General features: G+C 44.5%; 1 protein-coding gene across 1 annotated transcript in view; it reads right to left on the minus strand.

Annotated features, from left to right (window-relative positions):
* DOCK2 (dedicator of cytokinesis 2) overlaps window positions 1-20482 on the minus strand; it is a 407119-nt gene that overhangs the window by 25954 nt on the left and 360683 nt on the right. The window contains exons 35-41 of the mRNA XM_046000057.1: window positions 15495-15651; window positions 13520-13560; window positions 9769-9859; window positions 8891-9010; window positions 5228-5317; window positions 3211-3315; window positions 1057-1198 (exon numbers count right to left, since the gene is read on the minus strand). Of these exons, the coding sequence (XP_045856013.1) occupies window positions 1057-1198; window positions 3211-3315; window positions 5228-5317; window positions 8891-9010; window positions 9769-9859; window positions 13520-13560; window positions 15495-15651 (746 nt within the window). The remainder of the gene's footprint in view (window positions 1-1056; window positions 1199-3210; window positions 3316-5227; window positions 5318-8890; window positions 9011-9768; window positions 9860-13519; window positions 13561-15494; window positions 15652-20482) is intronic.

A 20482-nucleotide genomic window follows, 5' to 3' on the forward strand; every position in this document is an offset into this window, starting at 1 on the left:
TGTCGTGAACAAGGCAGTGCAGGCCTCTGCCCTCCCAGAGCTTGCAGTCTAGCTTATACTGACCTTTAAAAAGCACAAGAAATAACACGGTGAGATCAGTTTTCTAAAGGAAGCAAACAAGGGTTGAGGTATGAGGCTCATGAAGAATTCAGAAAAGGACACTTTACGTAAGTTACTAGGAGAGGCTCCTACGGGAGTTGGTGACACCAACTTCAGGTCTGATGGCTGAGAAAGAAGCTAGGGGAAGGGCATGGCTTACAGAGGGAACAGAAGATGCACAGGCCCAGGGGGAACCAGCTAGGTGTGTTTAGGCAACAGAAACGAGACCACTGTGGTCAGAGGGGCACGAGAGGGAGACAGAATCACAAGGAGGGGGCAATGCCATTGGAGAGGCACACAGGAGTCAGAGGGTCAGATGGCGGACTGCCTACTGGCCTCACCCAGGAGTTTTGATCTTCTAGAAGAGCAATGTGACACTACTTCAGTTCTTGGAGCCTGCTGTGCTCCTTCTTACTTGAGGCCTGGGCACCTGAGAGTCCTTTTCTCTGTCTGGGCCATTCTCCCTGCCTCCCACCAGCCTTTGGTTGGTTGCTAACGTTAAACATTACCCTCCTCAAGGAAGCCATCTCTGTCCTCCCAATCACAGTATCCTGCATGGCCTCCTTTTGGCATTTACCCCATTTGTATAAACACAGTTAATGGTACAATTAGTTGTTTGGTGTCTCTTTTACTTGCTAGACTATAAGCTCCCTGAAGGTAGGGCCACTTTGTGGGTGTGATCGTCAGCACCCTGCACAATGATTGGCACAGAGTGAGGGCCTGATTGTATTCATTATTGTATTCATTACTGAATGATTGAGTGAGTGAATTGGTCAATGAATGCAATGTTTAGAGTTTCCCAAGATGGATTCTTTGGATCCCACGTTGGACACTAAAATTGGCACCACTTCCATGATTCTGGCAGCAGCTCTAAGCTCTAAGGTGGGGCTCTATGGGCTAAAGTCCCAGCAGAGCTGCCTCTGCCTGGACCCTGGTTGGGCCATCCTCCAAGGATACACTGGCCTGGGGCATTCTTGACGTCGTCCCCAGGGGCAGAGGTTGTGTTCATCTTCTCTGCATTGGGGAACTGGCTCATCAGCTGCATCTGGAAATCTTCTCTCCGCTCATACTCCTTCCCTCGGTAGATGAATACTTTGTTCTGCAGAGAAATGACACACAACAGAGATCTCAGGGCCCAGCCTTGGAGAATGTGATGCAAGCAAAGCTGGGAAGCTTGTGACATGGGCACAGATCTATGATGACCTCCTGTAGATCTCTCTCCTTTCTGCTTCTCTACCACAGCAAGAAGCTCAGCTCACCGACCTAGGCATACCACTTCTTTCAAATTTTGATTCTAAAAATTTAGAGGCGATCATGGGTGCTGAGAACTTCTTCAGATTGTCTTATGGACAGTTTTCAGAATTATTCCTCACTCTCCTTTTGATGTGTCATACCTGCTCTTCTGATTACATGACCACAAAACGTCCCTCCTGCCTTTCATGAGCCATGTGGGCTGGGCCTGCAGGGTGGAAGGTCCCAGCATTCGGGTCCTTCATCTCATGGCTAATGGCTCTAGATCCACAGAAATACACTCTTTATCCTTCTTTGACTGTGTTAGCCTCCTCTAAATCAGTAGTTTTCAAATTGGGGGTGATTTCACCTTGTAAGGGATCCTGGCAATTCTGGAAATATTTTCGGTCGTCACAGCTTGGGGAAGGGAGAGCTACTGGAACCATGTGGGTAGAGACCCAGGATGCTACTACATGTCCCTCAATGCAGAGGACAGCCTCCATAATGAAGAATAACCTGGTCTAAAACGTCTCTAGTCCTGAGGTTGAGAAACCCTGTTCTAGACTGTATCTGTATCATCTGTGCCACTTCTAATGGTCTGGAAGTTCTTCGGTCCAACTCTCATCTGTCACCTCTGCATTATCAGTGCTATCAAATCTGACGGACTGACAGATGGGCCTCAGAAACTTCTCAAAGTTCAGCTCCCCAGGCCTTGCTCCACACCTACTGAAATGGTATCTATAGGAGTAGGATCCCCAGGGTGTTCTGATGAACAAGCAGGTTTGGGAAGCCATCTCTGTTCCATCGAGGAACGCCTTACTATCGACCTCTTCTACAGACTATGGTGCTCCCTCCCCTGAGCCCACTCTGATTCCCACATTGACTGGTAGCAGTGAGAGACGTATGTCCTGGACTGGACCGTAAATCAAGTAAGGTCAAAGATCAGATTTGCTGTTTCTTTTGTATCTCCTTGATCTCAGAACTGAACCATAGGCTCACTGGAAGGAGTCCTATAGGAAGGAAGCCTATAGCTGACCTAGTCCAACTCTCTACATGATCCGTGAATAATCGACAAGAGCATTGGTTCAGAAAGTATGTTCCAGAAATACCTGAGGGTCTCTGGGACCCTTTTGGGACCTCATAAGACCAAGGAACACTCTTCATAACAATGGTCAGCTGGTATTTGCCTTTTCACTCTGATTCTTTCAGATGTACAATAGAATTTTCCAGAGCCTGCATGATGTGTATTATCATGACAGACTGAATACAGACGCAGGTATAAGAACCTAGTTGTTCTCTCTTAATCTAAATATTAAAGAGATTTTCAGAAATATGAAACAAGCTCACTGTTTGCATATATTTTTATGGGATAATGTGGGAAAATGCACACTATTTTTCGTAAAGACACAAGTTATGTTAACATAACTTGAGTGATTATTTTTAAATACATTGATAAATATTTTTAAATTTTCTTAGTTTTAATTTTGGATATGGTAACTGTAGAGAGCCTTTAAGTATAAAAGTTCATGGAGGACTTCAATAATTTTTCAGATAGAAAAGAGATTCCTAGCCCAAAAGGTCTGAGAACGAGTGCTCTGTCTTGCCTGCTGGGTAGCAGGGGTCCTCTGGCTCTCCTTGAACGCCTCGCTCAAGGGACAGGGAGCTTCTGCCTCACGGGCCAGCTCCAGTTGCTGCACGTCTAGAGAAACATGGGGCCGCTGAGGGTGGTGATGATGGAAGGGACTGGGCGTGTGCTGGGGAAAGGGCACACTCGGAATCCGGAGAGCACAGAGTTTGAGGATAAGTAGATCCTCAAAGCACAAAGTGACAACTGAGAGGCCACAAGCCTCTGGCCTGGGTGTCTGTCACCAGCATACTCACCCGCAGAAAGGAGGGAAATCCTTGGCCGTAGTATCCAACAGCAAAATAGTCTGGCTTGGGCCTGAGGATTTTCATGATGTTTTCATAGAATTTTGCCTGCTGGATCTGGAAGGAGAAAACTCATAACTTGTAACAGCATAGATGTGCATCAAAGGCACATTCAGCTCAGAGAGACCACACTTGAGACATGACCATTATACCAAGATGCCCAGTGCAAACGTTTGCATGTCCGTGGATATGTCTATAAACATCACAGCAATAGCTGTATTTACCCTATACCAAGCTCTGTATTGAATACTAGCTTGCTTACTTGCATCATCCTCGTAACAACTCCTGAATGTCGTATCTCTGTTTTGCAGAGAAAGAAATGGTGTCTCCTAATGCAGCGAGTAACTGTGGGGCTGAATCCAGCCAGCTGTCCAGAGCCCCCCTAACCACACTGCTGCCCCTCCCAGGCACACCAGGCATGTGTTTATGAGGCTCTACGGATGCACAAATATGCCTGGATATTGATGGCTTCCTGTGTGTGCACATTTCACATATTTCTTCAATTCTGAGAGGTGTGTGTTTTCATATGTTAACATCTCTGAAAACAGTTTACATCTTACCTTACATCTACTAGCATCTTACAATTGCTATTAGCTAGACAGATATCATGACAGGGTACATGAAAAGAATACCACATCTCATGCCGATGGCTTCTTACATTTGACACGATGGAGATAAGTGTGTGTGGACACAAGCCTGTGCAGCAGAGCCTTGGAGCATGGATGTGCGTGTACATCAGCAGGCACATGAATCTGTACTGTGTGTGCATGTGTGTGATCACATGTGCGCCATGTGTGTGCAATAAGCGTGGGTTCCGTGCACATGCATGTGCACATGTGTATCGCGGATACACGTGTGCCGCATGTGTACTATGTGTACGTGTGTGTACATACATGTGCATGTGACATGTGTACAAACGAATGCGTGTTCTGTGTATGTACGTGTGCACGCAAATGTGTACTGAACGTATGTGTATGTACATGAGTGTGTGCCCCATGTGTGTGAGTGTGTACCCCATGTGTGTGAGTGTGCACTCCATGTGTGTGTGTGTGCAAGCACATGAATGCACATGTTTAGAACGCGTGCATGTCTCCATGTCTGCAAACATCTATGTGGATCTACATGGGGTAGATGCAGTGTCTCTTGGTGTGACTGCATGTGTGTTTGCATCGTATCTTACACACAGTACAAACAGCTAACAGCTCGGCTATTTTTAACAAGAACACTGTACTCAGTACCCATTTCCCCCCTCAAAGAAGCCATAAATCAACTCTCCACATTCTGACTCTTGCTTTAGACTTTCTTGGACACAGCTGGACTGGTCTTCCAAATAGGCCAACATGGGGCACTGGGGTCCTGAGGTCCCCAAATAGGCCTTCCAAATAGGCCAACATGGGGCACCTGGGTCTGAGGGGGCCAGAAAATCTGTGGGAGGTGTCCGAGCAGTAGGAGCAGCCAGGATGTCCTGCATTGTCCCTACAGAGGCCACCTCCCCACCAAGCCCTGGCATCTGCAGCATGAGCAGGCTAGGCTGGCTTCCCCCACTTTCCACTCACCCCCACCAAATCACCAGCACCGAGGAGCTAATGGGGAATGGCCAGATGGGGAGCATTTTAATGTGATTTATCTGTTAATCAGAAAGCACAAATTTGCGTTTTTATTTAATTGGCTTAGTGATTTGTGGGGATTTTACTGCAAATGTAGCCCAGTGTTTTTCGGGTATGCAACAGCAGTGGCCACCCCAGTGCCAAGCAGGTACTTACCACTCCATCCGGGAAACTGTCACGGATGAGTTTTCCCAGAATACTCCCTCTGGAAATATTCCCAACTGGAAGGAAAGCTTGCAGCAGCCTTCCTCAGCCCAGGCCCTACTTCCAGTCCTTTTCTGTAGTCCTGACCCCGCCTAGCCTCCCACTTCCTCTCGCCAGGCTCCCTGGGGAGCCCAAGGGCCCTGGGCACCCAACCTTACCAGGTTCTGGCTCAGGAGCTCATAGTCAAAGATCTCCATCTCATACTGTTCCGCCAGCTCCTTGCACAGACTGATGGCCTCTTCCCACATCTATAGGAAGGTCATGGACACAAAGGTTAGGAGGCACCTCCAGGCTTGCAGAACCTTGCTGAGGAAGGGACTTGTGGCAGCATGCCTCCTGGGACTGCACTGCAAGCCTCCCTCAGACCCAGGCCTAGCCCCATGCACAGCGAGCCAGGTACTTCCCAGGGAGCATGACCCTTCCTCTGCCCATCACTCTAGTTTTGTGACAAATAATGGAGCATCCAGAGAAGAGGATAAATACTTTAATTGCATGCTCTTTGGTTCTTCACAGCGGATCTGGGAGGTGACAGGTAACATCTGCATTTCCCAAGTGATAAATGGAGATTCAGATAGGCAGAAACACTGTCCCAGGTCACATGCCCAACCAACAGTTGGGCTAGAATGCACACCTGGGTGTGACCCGAGGATTGTCAACTATAGACCTAAGGTTGGACAGCAGGTCTCTAGAACTTATTCATCTCACGTAACCAAAATTTTATATCTGTCACTTCCTAATGGGGTTATTTGGAGTGTATGAGTGGGGAGGGGCTGTATAGAGGTGGAGACAGATCTGGAACTAGAGCATAAGAAGAGTGATTAGAACTTTCTGTAAGGGGCACCTGGATGGCTTAGCTGGTTGTGTCTGACTTTTGATTTCAGCTCAGGTCATGATCTCAGGGATGTGAGATTGAGCCCCATGTTGGGTTCCGCACTGGGTATGAAGCCTGCTTAAAATTCTTTCTCTCCCTCTCCCTCTGCTCCACACCCCTACTCCCTCTCTTAAAAAAAAAAAAAAAAAAAAGGAAAGGAAAGGAAATTTTTGTAAATAGGTCTTTTCTATTTGAAAAAAAAATGCTAAAAAAAAACACAAAAAACCCTGGATATAGGGGATTTTCTTTTTCTTCTGCTCTGTCTTAGGCTGAATCCAATAGATCATCCTTCCATCTTAGACTGAAGGGGGTCGGGAGCCTCTGCAGGGAGGCGGGGGAGATGCAGAGTGGGCTGGAGATCTGGCAATCTCAAGGGACACACATCACATTTTATATTCAGTTTAAAATGGAAAATGCATCTAAATGAAGAAGCTAGGGGAGGTGGGGAAGGAGAGAGGGGAGGTTGCCAAAATGTAGTGTGTGCTTTGTAGCAAAAATGCTCTCTCTGCATCCAAGCATAAAAATAAATAAAAGCAAGTGCCGAGTGGAGGAGCCACAGCTGTAAACCCGTGGACAACTTAGTGAAGGGCATAAAAATGCTTTATGTGCCAGGAGGAACCAAGTCCACAGGCCAGACTGGGCTGGGGCTTTTCTTCTCTTAAGCCTGACAAGACGATGGTGGTATAGTCCCTGGGCTGGGTCAGGGGACTATCTGGCTCATGCGTAGGTATTTGCCAACTTCCTACCATAATATGCCAGAAATGCTCTCCCCCATGTGTTAAAAGACAACTAAGGGGCCAGGGAGGGAGTCAGATACCTTAGGATTTCTCCCTGAGTCTGCCCACATGGTCACTGGGACTTCTGACAGTCACTCATCCCTCTGAATCTCATACAGTAACTATGGAGCACCTGCTGGTTTCCAGGCTTGATATTGCGTACAGTGATGGGACAAACGTAAATATGAAGAAGACACAGTCTCTTCTCCCATGAAACACACGTAGGTAAAGATACACTTAAATAGATGTGAGAACTGGGTTTTAAGGGATATAGAGGAGCCCACAAGTATTGACAGGTGAACTAATGGAGGAGAAAGCCCTTGGGTGTTTCTGGAGCAGTAAATCTCCATGAGGGGAGGTGTGGAGAAAGAAGGTAAAGGGATGCTGAAGAGTTTGGACTTCGTTCTGGAAACTTCCACAGCAGTGGCGATCAGAGTAAGCTGTACCCATCTGTTCTCTCCTCTCTGCTCCCAAAGTACCTTGGTACTGACTTTCCCTCCCTCATCCTCCATTATTGTACAACTCTAAAGGGTACTATGCAAAAAAGATCATGACTGGCATGTCTGTTTTGCCAACTAGATGATAAGCAGCTGGAGATGAGGGATGGTGTCTTTTTCCTCTCTGCTCAGCACAGAGTGAGTTGAACTGGATACTTTGCAGAGGATAAAGTTCAACATGTCCTTCTGGGCGTTCACACTGGGATGGACTGAATCAGCTGTAAACAAATCGTGAGCTATGCCTTGATGCCAGTAGGGCAGAAGGTTCCAGAAATGGCAGACTCTTTGCCCTCAAGAGGCTTATAATTGTAAATTATCAAAACAGTGTTCTCCAACTGCTCAGCTCCTGAGAATTTATAAGCCCTTCTACAGACATTACCTCATTTTGTCTTTCCAGGGAAGGTGGGGAGATCAGGCTAAGACAGATACAATGAACTGCAGTGACAGAACAGACCAAAATTAAGTCCATTAAATTATGTCCCGATAAGCTGTAAGAGACCTTGTAATTCAGGGGAGAGGCTGTAGGTAAGCTGGAGGACTCATGAAAAGCTTGATGGAGGAAGTGGCTGAGTCACTGGGGCCTTGAAGGCAGAGGAGGGTAAGAGTGAGAGCTAAAACTTAAGAAGATAGGACTAGTTGTTCGACATGCAATCTCTCACCTAATTTTTCACAACAACACTAGAAAGTACATACTATTACTATCACTATCATGGGTGGGAATTGGAGTCTCTAAGAGGTCAAGGGAATTGTAGGTAGTAGAGGAGCAAGGTTTGAATCCAGGAAGGAGCCTGAGCAGTTAGCCGACGTGCCACATCTCCTGTAGGACAAATGGATGCATTTGGGTTGGTGCTTCCTGAAGACACCTGGAGACTGGGAGATGGGTAGCAGTTGGTCTGCCTAATCTCTTGACCAAACCCAACCAAACATTTTGTTCTTACTGTTAAAAATCAGTGATAGCATCACAGTGTCTTTCAGTCACTCGATTCATTCACTTGTTCAACATATATTTATTTGGCCCCACATGTCAGGCTCTGTGCTTGACACTGGGAATTCAGCAGTGGACAAGTCTCTGTGTTCATGGCATTCTAAAACCCTGTTTTGTCTAGGTTGGTCAGGGAAGGTCCTTGAAGACGTGATGTCTGAGCAAAGCTCTGAATTGTGAGAAGGAGCTTGCAATGGAAAGCTATGGAGGAAAAATGTTTGCAGGTGGGAAAAGCAAGTGCAAAGAACCCGACGTGGAAAGGAGTGTGGCATATAACATGTGGGAGCTGGCCAGGATGAAATAGGGAAGCAGTGAGGGGACAGCTCACATGGGCCCTCACAGGTCATGAGCAGGATTGTATAATCATTCTGGTGGAATGAGGGAGCCATGGAAATGACTGTAAACAGGAGAATGATGAGATCAAGTGTATGTTTAATGATCTCCATTTTCTGTCTGAAGGATGATCTGTGGGGGGCAATAGAGGAAACAGGCACATTGCTGAGAACCCATTGAGTATCCAAGTGAACGATGGACTTGAATTGAGGTGGTGAGAAGGTGGAGTCAAGTGATCAGACTTAGAATTGGGAGGAAGAGCTGACCAGACCTGTAGATGGATGGGGTGCAGAGTATAAGAAGGAACCACCCTTTCCCATAGCTAAGGTCACACAGAGAGAGGAAAGACAGGGACAAATTACCTTTCCTTTGTCAAAGTAGCCTATGATGATCTCATAGAGCGTCTCCTTTAGCTGTCGGTGAGTCTGGGGGTGTTGCTGGCCTGTCTGCATGACCTGAGAGGCACACTGCTCATCTGACCACTGAGGAGAAAAGACACACGAAGTCACCCAGGGCTGAGAGGCAGCCAGAGGCAGGTATCTTCCTCACTAATGAGAAGCAAGAGGAAGCCCTGCCGGCACCTCTGCCAGCTTGCCCGCCACCCTGGCTGTGAGTGGTCAGAGATTTGGCTGTGAGTGGTCAGAGATTTGCTGGGCTGCATTTGGGAAGTGCCTCCTGATTTTTGCCAAGTGGTGTTTATTCGACTCTCTATTGGCTCATGTGTATGATTTGTAGGTATTTTCTCTGAACCCCTATAAGACAGGGTCCCAGCTTTTCAACAGCCAAAGGAAATCCTTTAGGTGTTGTCCAGTTACAATACTGTTTTCAAGAGGAGGAAAACAGCTCACTGGGCATGCTGATGATTTATAGTTGATGTTTGGATGTTATATAAAACTGTAAAACATACCTTGGGGGGGGCGGTTATTGTTGTTGCTAAATGTGAAAGTCACTTGAAACTTTATATGACCAGGCAAAGCAGTGCAAAGAAGTAACTAGCCAGGTCAAGAGTTTGGGGACACAGCAAAACAAAATTTATTGGCTAATTCTTTTTCCCTTCCCTTCCCTTTCCTTTCCTTTTATCTCTTCACTTCCTTTCTGTTTTTCTCTTTCTCCCTCATTTTCTACCTCTTTTCTCTTTCTTTCCTTTCTCTCTTTCTCTATTTCTTTCTTAACTCTTTAATTTGTTGTTGGGACTCCATAGAGATCCTAGCACAAATCGCTTTCATTGGAAGGGCAGTACCTTGAGAAGCCAGGTATGAAGAAGGAGTGTGTAGGCAGCCTCTGTGTAATTGTCACAGTCCAAGTGAAGATCACGGAGTTTGTAGAGGTACCTGTGCAGGGAAATATGCTAGGTTACCAAGTTCAGTGATAAGGAGGCAGGAGGTAAAGCCAGGTGAGAGTCATACAGAACAACTAGGCACCACATAGGATCACAAAGGAGTCCTCCATTTTCGATAATCAGTTCCTCCTACATGGGCAACGACAGCAGCCTTTAGTGTTAGTGAGATACTTCGTGTGTGACAGGTACCATGCTAAGTATTTTGAAAGCCTTAGATCATTTAATCCTCATGGCAACCCTGGGAGATGTTTTTTTTTTGAGCATTCCCACTTCCAAATGAAGACTATAGCCTAGAGAATTTAAGTACCATCCCAGCCAGTCTGCAACTTGATACTGAAGATTCTGGCCAATGCAATATGACAAGTAAGGGAAATTAAGGAAGGCAAGATGAATAACTCATCAGAAGTTTTGTGTTAGGGATGCCTGGGTGGTTAAGCCATTGCCTTCAGCGCAGGTCATGATCCCAGGGTCCTGGGATCAAGTCCCGCATTGGGCTCCTTGCTCAGTGGGGAGCCTGCTTCTCTCTCTCTCTGCCTCTGCCTGCTACTCTCCCTGCTTGTGCCCTCTCTCTTTCTGACAAATAAATAAATAAATAAAATCTTTTAAAAATACTTAAAAAAAAAGAAGTCTTATGTTAATAATTGGAATAGCTGGAACATGATCCCAGGCTAATTGTCTCCAGAGCTGTGCTCTAAACATTGTACCAGTCCAGGAGAATGAACAAGCCACAGCACTATAAAGGACAGCTGTCTTCAGTGTTTTCTCGGTATAAAACAAGTGTGTTTTCTGGTAAGAAAAAGAAGTGGATCAGGGCCTCAAGATTGGATATTCATGTGGAGACCTTGATCTGTCAGTAGGAAAAATACACTATTCAACCACAATCACATTTCCACCTTCTCTCCTTTTGCAATATGAAGTTCTGGTTCTGAACTCTGGGATGACTCTACATTTCGAAAATTCATGTGTGATCTATGTGGTGAAGGAGAGGTCTGTGGTACCATGAGAACAAAATTCATCTAGGTGGAGAAAGGAGGGACTTCTAGAAAAGTTTCCATAGCATGGCAGTTGGGCTAGGATCTAAAAGTAAGGGGATGAGTGAGGGATAAATATCCCAGGTAGAACGATTTGCTCTTTCATTCATCCAACAAATGGGTACTTTATATGTCATATCAATTCATCCTCCCAATCATTCTTTCATAGATAAGAAAAGAGATTGGGGACCCCTGGGTGTCTCAGTAGTTAGGCTTTGGCTCAGGTCATGATCACAGGGTCCTGGGATCAAACCCTGCATCAGGCTCCCTGCTCAGTGGGGAGTCTCTCTCTCTCCCACTCCCCCTGCTTATGTTCCCTCTCTGTCAAATAAATAAATAAAACCTTTAAAAACAAAAAAAGAAAACAGATTCAAGTTAAAGTAGAGAAAGAAATAGGTGGAATCAGGTTTCAGCATCAACAATTTCTGGCTCTACAATCATGGCCATTCCACTCTTGTCCCTCACTTTTCTTCTCATCAGTCGGAGTTATCAGTGGAATTACATGTGGCTTGCATATAGGGAGTGTTGAGCATGTGTTCTACCTTTACAGGTTCCTATAGGTTTCTTTAGAGATTTTCTATGTGCATGGTGAATCCTATCTTATATCTTCTTGCCCATCCTTGGTCCCTTAAATCCCTCGATGGCTGGGTCCAAAAACATTTAAGAGAGCAGCCAGAGGGACAGATTTCCTGCTACTTTCAGCTACTTGATCAACCAAGGCACCCTCTCCTCTCCTTCGCCAACTCAAGGATTTGGTGATCTACTATAGATGCCAAAGGAAAACATCCTGATGGACCTGGCCAGGGATTTAAGCTCGAACACCTACACAGGCCAGATGGGCAGCTTGAGTGAGGTAAGCAGGGTGAAATTCAACAGGGAATGGAGACAGGGTCATGTCCAGAGTACTCCAGATTTGTCAGGACCGAAGGAGGGTTCAGTGTTGCTACACCTTCTGAGGTTTTTAGAAGAGGGAAATTCTTATTTTTATGTAAAATCTCTAGATTTTCAAATTTTGGCAACCAATTTAAAAATGTTTTTAAATACTATGCCTGCCAAACAGAACAGGTTTTCTGACTATACCCTGTTACATTGTTTGGTTGAGGCAAATGCAGTTTTCCTAGATTACAACAGAACTCAAATCTCCAGAGCTTATGGAGATCTGTGGCTCACCATCTGTGTTTCTAAAACGGGAAGGAGAGAAAAGAGGTTGGAGGGATGGATCTATGTGCCAGACACTTTACCTATAGCATCTCATTTAATCCTCAAAACAGAAGGTAGAATGGAAACATTCTATAAGGGGAAACTTCAGCCCAGAGAGACTGGGTGATCTTATCCAGGGTCACGGAGAAGACAAGGTGAAGACCCCAGGCCCTTTGGACTCCAAAGCTTTGTACTGTTATAATAAGTCCTGTCTAGTGATGTTATATATACTGTCTAAGCTTAGGACAGCCTACGGAATTATCTTTTATCCAAATGATAGTTCCTATTCCTGGAATAATGCTAAACTAAGTAGCTAAAAATATCTGCAATAATAGCAGAGTAGGTTCAGACTTGGGAGTCTCTGGCCATTGACAGAATGGGTCAAAAGACTTGAAAATGCTTGTTAAACTTCTGGTCAATTTCTCTTTGTGGGCTCTTGTCTCATGAGGATATATGCAAGCAGATCTTGGGCACGTAAGACATATGTCTAAAAATTTTGTCGTTGTGCTATTTACGATAGGAAAAAGTTGGAAACAACCTAAATGTTCAACAATATAGGACTGGCTATATAAATTATGGTATATTCTGGAAAGAGAATTTTATAGTTTCATTAAAAATGATGTTGAAATTCATCTGTTGACATGGAATTCTTGTCAAGCAAAGAATAAATTATGAGCAATATGATCTCATTTTTGTAAAAAATATGCACGAATAGAATTCTATCTATATATAAATATAAAAGGGTCTGAGAATATGTATGGATTATGGTAGTTTATGTCATTTCTTTTGTTTTTGTCTATATTTTATAAGTTTTTTGTTGCTGTTGTTTCGGTAATAAGTATGCATTATTTTTGTAATGAGTAAAACTAACAACAACAACAAAAAAACTTTGGTGAAAAAAATATGAGATTCTGAGAAAAACTGGCAAGGGAGTTTTTTGCTCCAGGCTAATATCCCCAAAAAGCCCCCCTTCGTGATATATTCAAATAAATTTCTCTTAAATGTCTACAAGGAAGCAGATATCATGCATCTTGGTATTTTTTTTTTTTCTCTTTGAAACTGGGCTGGCCAATGGTCTCACTGCATGCTTCATAAACCCTTGACTTGGCCTCAAGTGCCAGCCTTCAACAAATGTAGATGCAATTCACCAGCTCAGTCCACAAAGATGGTTAAAGAAAGTGTGGCCTGTGGACACAACGAAACAGTATGGCAGGTCACAGAAGTCCATGTAGTATGGGGGGCTGCTTATAGGAGAATGAAAGGAGTTGAATCTGGAAACATTGATAGGAATCAGACAGAGAGGGACCTAGTGTTCAGAAGATAAGTTTAAATTCTATCCTGAAGACAGTGGGGAACCACCAAAGGATACAGAACAAGAGAATGACACAGCAGGTCTGGGTTTTAGAAAACAAAAATCTTACCTTATGTACATCTCTTCCCGGTTGTTATCTTTGTAGAAATTCTAGGGAGTGGAGGAAAAACAGTGATGAGTGTTTTTCTTTGTGGAACGGCAGGGGTAGAGGGCGTAGAGAAGGAGATGCAAGGAAGAATGCTGTTTTCTACCTGGGGGCCCTGAGATGGGAGCACAAAATTTACTTCCCTGAATGTGTCAAACACCCTTCTTAAGAGATTCTTCCTTGAAAGTCACTTCCCTGAATCTTAGACTGTATAGGGAAAGAGGTGGGGGTACACCAGTCATCATATATCAGGGGTGAAGTTGAGCTATTTGTTGCACTGTCAAGATGGAGGCAGTCCACTCTGACAGAGTCTGCAACAAAAGGCAGCCCAGCTTGATGTTGGCAAGCTCAGACCTAGTATTGAGATGGAGCTGGTTGGACTCAGTGGTAATAGCAGTAATCAGAGTAACAGGAATAGTAATAGATCTCAGGGAGAACAGCGGATCATAACTCCTGTTGGTACAGCAGTATGAGGAGTTACGAGGAGATTCCACAGTCAAAAACACTTAAACTTGGCAATACTAGGAAGCCCAACTCAAGCTTGGGGGTCATGTAGACTAGTAGTGGCCCTGGGCTCCACCACCAGAAATCCTAATCTCATACATTTGTAAATGAGTCCTCACAAGTTCTGAGCCAAGAGGTCCTGGTCTGACCCATGAGCCATACATTGAGAAGACCCTGGTTTAGCCCAGTGTACCCAAGGGCACTGGAAGCTCAGAGAAGGGAGGTGGTGTGTTCTAGGGCACACAGTGAGCGGGTGGCAGAACCACACTGGACCTCAGCTCCCGACACCCTCCTCCTGTCCTCCTTCCTGATGCCGTGTTTACACCGCACCAAAAGTTAGCAGGGTCTAATTAAAATTGCTTGTGGATTAGCCTGTCCCAAACTTTCTCCCTGGTCAGAGTTCGACTGTTGAAGGTCATTTTCTTCAACTAACTTCTGCCTCTCCGTACAGAGAAATTGCTAAACTCCTGGAAAACCCCTCTTCCTGCTCTTTATGTAAATTGGACCTGGTGGAGTTATTAGCACTGAACTCCTTTCTGCTGTAATCAGGATTTTTAAACTCCCCTTGGCCTTTCAAAAAATCAATGGTAATATTTAGGCTGTTAAAAAGGGAGTCCACTTAGGGTAAACAGAGACCACACAAAGGAGCTATAGGACAGGATTTATATTTCTGGAGCATTGAGCATGGCAGGGGGGCATTGATGTGATGGATGCCGCATGGTATTTTGGCCAACTTCATTCATTTAAACCAGTGATGGTGTGAAGGGCTAGGGTTGCTACTACCTGTCCCATGACCCTATAGCAGGACATATGAAGGGAGACTTTTTATGACCCTTGGCAGGTCATGTGGTATAGCAGTTAAGGGCCTGGACTTGAGATTAGCTGCTCTGGTTAGCCTGGCCCATACTACTTTGCTGTAAATTCTGGTTATTCGATTACTCCATTACATAAGAGAAAGAAAGTAATGGTAGTAAGCATTTAACTATGTTCCTGGACTGCAGAACCCAAGAAATAGCTACTATTATTTTCTCTACAGAACAGATAAGCTAATGAAACCCTTCAGAAAACTTCTTGGACTTGTCTACTCTATTAATTTTCAGAGGTAGAATGAGAACCCAGGTGCTATGTAACTCCAGAGCTCATACTCTTCACCATTTTCTAGGGCCACTTCCCTTCCATACGATGTATTTCTTTAATACTAAAGGAAACACTCATTCCCATTTCATCAATGAGGAAACTGAGCATGGAATGAAATTATTGGGCTCAAGACACAGCGAGCAGGTGGCAGAGTAGGGATTCAATTCCACTTTTGTCTGGTTTGCGAAGCGCTGAGCACTACTTCTCTATCAAAAAGCACAGCAAAACCTCACACCAGGCCTGCCCCAAGGACTCTGGTCTGATGGGGCCTTGGGGCGAGGTGGCCAAGCCCACACACCAGCAGATTCACGGTGCAGCTCATGCGGTTGTCTTTGCTCTCGTCCGCCATCACACCCCGGTAATCGAGCAGCTTCTCCAGGAGGCCTTTCACCAGGTTCACGAAGTTTTCCACCAACTTGAAAATAGTCGGGTGCTCTGCAGCACACTCCATCAGGCTGGGGGCAGAGAAGGGAGGTCAGTGAGCTCCTGGCCAGTGTGCTGGTGGGGGAGGGGAGTAGATAAACCAGTGAATCCAAGTTCCCCTGGTTCATGTGTTGACCCATTTTGTTCATTGATTCAATCACATATTCATTTATACACTTATTTGTCCATACAGTTTAGCAAGTATTTGATTTTTCCACCCACCATCAGAATGGGGAGAAAAATGTGCAGTATGGGCAATGGCGTGGGGAAGTGGTCACTTGTACACACCCACCTGGGGAGTAAATCAGTACAACCTTTTGAGTAGCAATTTTCACAATATCTATCAAAATTGTAAGTGCACATACCCAATCTCCGGCCCAACAATTCTACTTCAGGGAATCTATTTGACAGAAATATTCCCAGAAGCATGCAAAGATTTATAATACTTACAAATTGTGTCTACAGTGAAATAGTTGAAACCATCTTAAATGTCCATCAATAGGCAAATGGTTAATAAATTAAAGCATATTCACAAAATGTAGTTCTATGAAGACATTAAAAAGTATGGGACAGTAATATGCTTTGACACAAAAAGCTCTGCATGAAATATACAGGTCACTGAGAAAAATTAAGTCTCAGAGCAATATTTGTTTTTTATTTAACCAGCTCACATAGAACCTACCATGTCCCGGGCATTATTCCAAACGTCTCACAAATGGCAAATCATTCAATCTCCCATCATTGTCTTATGAGATGGGATGTTTGCAGATGGGGAAACTAAGACACAGTGAGGCCAACTAACTTGTCCAAGGTCACACAGTTGTTAAAGATCAACATTCTGGCTCCAGCATTTGTAAGTGGACTTGCACACCTGCATCACGTATTTCTGTATGTACCAGACATGGTCAGGGAGGACCAACACCAAATTCTTAATGGTGGCTGCTTCTGACAAGGGGTCTAGGTGGGAGAATGGAGGAGAAAGGACCCATTTTTAAAATTTAAATGCGCATATGTTATTTGAAAAATATACATTTGTTGTCATATTGGTATTCTAAATTTTAAAAAGTAAAAATAAAAAATGTGACATTTCTTAAGCATCTATTAGTTGCTGGGCACTATAATAGGCATTGTGTGGGGTGGGTATGGGGAGAAAGACAAAATAAGAAATATATTAAAAAAAAAATCACGTCTACTTTCAGGAGGCCCACAGGCTAGCAAAGGGAGACAGATGGATTAAAATTTTGATTAATGACTGCTTTTTATTAATCACTTATTCTGTACCAGACACTGTACTAACCACTTTTCCTTCTTTCTTTTCTTTCCTATTTTTTTCTCATTACTTTTTCTTAAGAAATCATCATGATAATTATGACTAGTAAAAATATTCCCCTCATTTTATAGATGAGGGAATCAAGGCTCAGAGAGGTTAAATGACCTTCCCAAATCACTCTTGTAATAAGCGGTGACCTTGGGAATCAAGCCAAATACTTCCTTATTTTCCCACAGAGAAACATTGTGGTTTGTTCTCAGGCATCTTGAATAGACAAGAACTACCCAGGCTACTATTTGTTTCTGGCTACTTTCCCTATGGCAGCTTAGGTCCCAAGAGCTCCTAGGAGGGAAACGTGAGAAAGGCAAGGACTTTAGAGGGTCATTTCCTCCCAGAAGCCAAACCAGGCTGCAAGGAGGCGACATCTCAAACTGTGGCTGTGATCAGACAAATCCATCTTCTCCGTGGGAGAAGCACCTGTTCCCTGGCTTTCAATGAGAGATGCAAATTGCTCTGTGATTTAAGCCTGTCTGGCTCAGTCACAGCTGTGCCTGACTCCTTCTGGGACAGTCACTTCCAAGCCTGCTTCCCAAGCTAATAACAATGCGACAAAGTTTGTCCAGTGTTTGGAGTGTGATTCCTCACGGCCTCCCAGGCAGCTCAGACCCAGAAGGTATCTCACCGCCTAAGTGCAGCCAGACTAGTGGTTCTCAGTCCCAACTACATGTTAGAATACCCAGAGGAGCATTTTATAAAGCTCAATGCCCACCCTAAAATCAATGACTTTGTATCTCTGGGAGTGGAAGCCAAGTAGCAGTATTTTATTTTTAAAGTTCTCTAGGTGATTCCAATATGCAGGCAACATGAAGAACAACTCGTTTAGTCCAAGGCTTTGCAAAGTTCAGTGTGCATGGGAGTATCCTGGGGCTTAGCAGATTCTGTTAATAGATTCTGGTTCAGTAGATCTGGGCTTGGGCCCAAGATTCTGCATTTCTAAAAAGCTCCTGGATGATGCTAGTGCTATTGGTCCTTTGTGAAGCATGGGTTTAAGAGAACACAGTCCTGGATTTCTTAGTTTCACTATTTTTTAGGCATAGGGTAAGAAAGCTGCTCATACGGTCTAGGATTGGTGGGATGGATTGGCAGATTGTTTGGAAATCACCTGGCTGTTCACCATCTACCATCATCCACCATCCACCAATCCACTCAACAGATACTGTTCTAGGAACTAGGGATTCAGAAATCATTAAGACACTGACTTCCAGGAAATCACAGTGTAGCAGGGGAAGCAGATACAGAAATAAAAACTAACTGGAGTATATTAATACTATCATGTATTGAGTACTTCCTGTGTTCCAGATGCTGTGCAAACCCACTTTACTGGTTGTCTTGTTTAATACTTACAAAATTTCCTTGAGTTGGGCCTTATTAACATCATCAATCTATAGAGGAGGCATGAGGCCCACAGGTCCTGCCAAGGTCACTCAGCAATGCCCTTCCTTTGAATTCACAGTTGAGGACAAGTACAATGAAAAATTGGTCCTGGGAACCTCTAGGTGATGCAGATAATTCCTCACTCAATGGAAGGAAAGGTAGCAGAGCACTTGCCAGCCATTCCATGTCTATGCCCCTGCCTTGAGGGGCCTGGACGGAGCTCACCCTGCCCTGGAATTGATTTGCATTCAGTGTGGGAGGCCTTCGGAGGGAGGAGCCCAGGCCAACTCTGTCAGTGCTGATGGAACTGGGTTTTCACTCATTCCTCTAAAAATGATGTGTGCAGCACCACATATGACAGGTAATGAACCGGTTTGGGTGGGATCTTGGACCTAGAACACACATTCTCTGTCCTCTTCAGCTTTCCAGCTCCCTTGCTACTTCTAGAAAAATTCTCAGTGGAATTTTTCCATTCTATTCCAGATAGAATAAAGCAGGATAGAGTGTCTAATTACTCTGTTCAGTGTGGGACCCTCACATTAAGACAGTTATGGACAAATGGCAGTGGGCTCTGAGGACATTTCTGAGGGTAGGGAGGAGTGGGATGTTGTGTAAGGTTGTATAAATTGTGCACTGCACAAGAGCCCACAAAGGCTGAAATTCAACCCCACTCTATGCCCTAAAGCAGGGCTGCAGCTGCCACAGGAAGCGAAGCCCTGATCTATTCACGGAGGCACCATCATATTCCTAAGCCATGGACTCACACGATTGTGTTTGCCCACAGGAGGCCCTACATGCCAGTGGAAGCCCTGAATGAAGGGATGAGAAGAAGTGTTGGAGGAACTGACAGTGACTAGCCTGGAGGAGAAATGACAGGTAGGCTCATGGCTTCAAATAACCACATCAGCATCTACCTGAAGAATGACAATAACAATAGCTAATATTTTCAGACTACTTACTAGTTATCAGAAATTGTGCTAAGCACTTTACATGACTTCTCTTGTATAATCTCAAAAACAAAACAAAACGAAACAAAACCCTCTAAGAGCTGAATAGTATTTTTATCCCCAATTTCCAGATAAGGAAACTTAGGCTCAGAAAGTTCAAAGGAAGAAGCAAAGACCTGGCCGTTGGACATTCTAATGGGACCTTGACTCCTCTGGTTGGATTTGATTGATTTTATAGAAATCATTCACACCTCTATCTCAGGAGCAAAAATAATCAGCTGCTTTTAATTTCCTCAACCTCTAAGGATTCCTTTTATAAATAATCACTCAGGAAGGATTTGAAAACCCTGCTGATCATCTGAAGACTACCACAGAACCCTATCCGCTTATAAAAATGGAAATTGCCAGCACCGTAAATGGTTTCACATATGGTCAATATTTAGATTTTCTTTTTTAGAACTTTAAAATAAACATTGACTCAGGCAAAATGTCACTTTTTCCCCTGGACAGTGAGTCTCGATACCCACCCGAGGGGCAGCCAGTGAGCTTCTCCTTCCGGCTGAGCTACCTTTGCAATCCATGTGTTTAGTGAGGGCTGTGTACAGTGACAGAAGGGGGACAGGGTACTGCTGGGAATCTGCTCTGCCTCCGGAGTGGGGGAAGGAGGGTCACTGTGAGGGTTAGAGAAAGGCCTTTAGTTTTGCTTTTTTGCTGAAGTTAAAATATTCAAAAAGGATTGGAAAAAGAACCCCAAGTCCGAGTTATATCAGAGAATCATACAGATCAGAGAATATGCAACTAGGAAGGAATCTGGGATGTCTGAGCCACAGCACCAAACTTCCGGCAAAGTCCTTCTCGGGGAAAGGGGACAATTGACATGGAGACAGAAACTGGGGATCGGGTGTCTGACCAAAGTATACTTACTAGCTTTACCTGCTGTGTGCCAGATGCTTTCGAGTTATTCAGACTTTAAAATAACCACAAGCTTATTCTTCCCATTTTACAGCTGGAGATACTGAGGCTAACGATGGTGATTGGCCCAAAGTTATAGAGATGCTAGGTGGTGGGTTCAGGGTTAAAACTCAATGTCTTTCTCCAACTATATACAACTGGCCAATAGGCACATGAAAAAATGCTCAACATCATGAGCCATCAAGGAAACACAAATCAAAATGGCAATGATATCACTTTCACAGCCACTAGGATGGCTCT

Source organism: Meles meles, chromosome 3 (assembly GCF_922984935.1).
Source record: "Meles meles chromosome 3, mMelMel3.1 paternal haplotype, whole genome shotgun sequence".
Classification (NCBI taxonomy): domain Eukaryota; kingdom Metazoa; phylum Chordata; class Mammalia; order Carnivora; family Mustelidae; genus Meles; species Meles meles.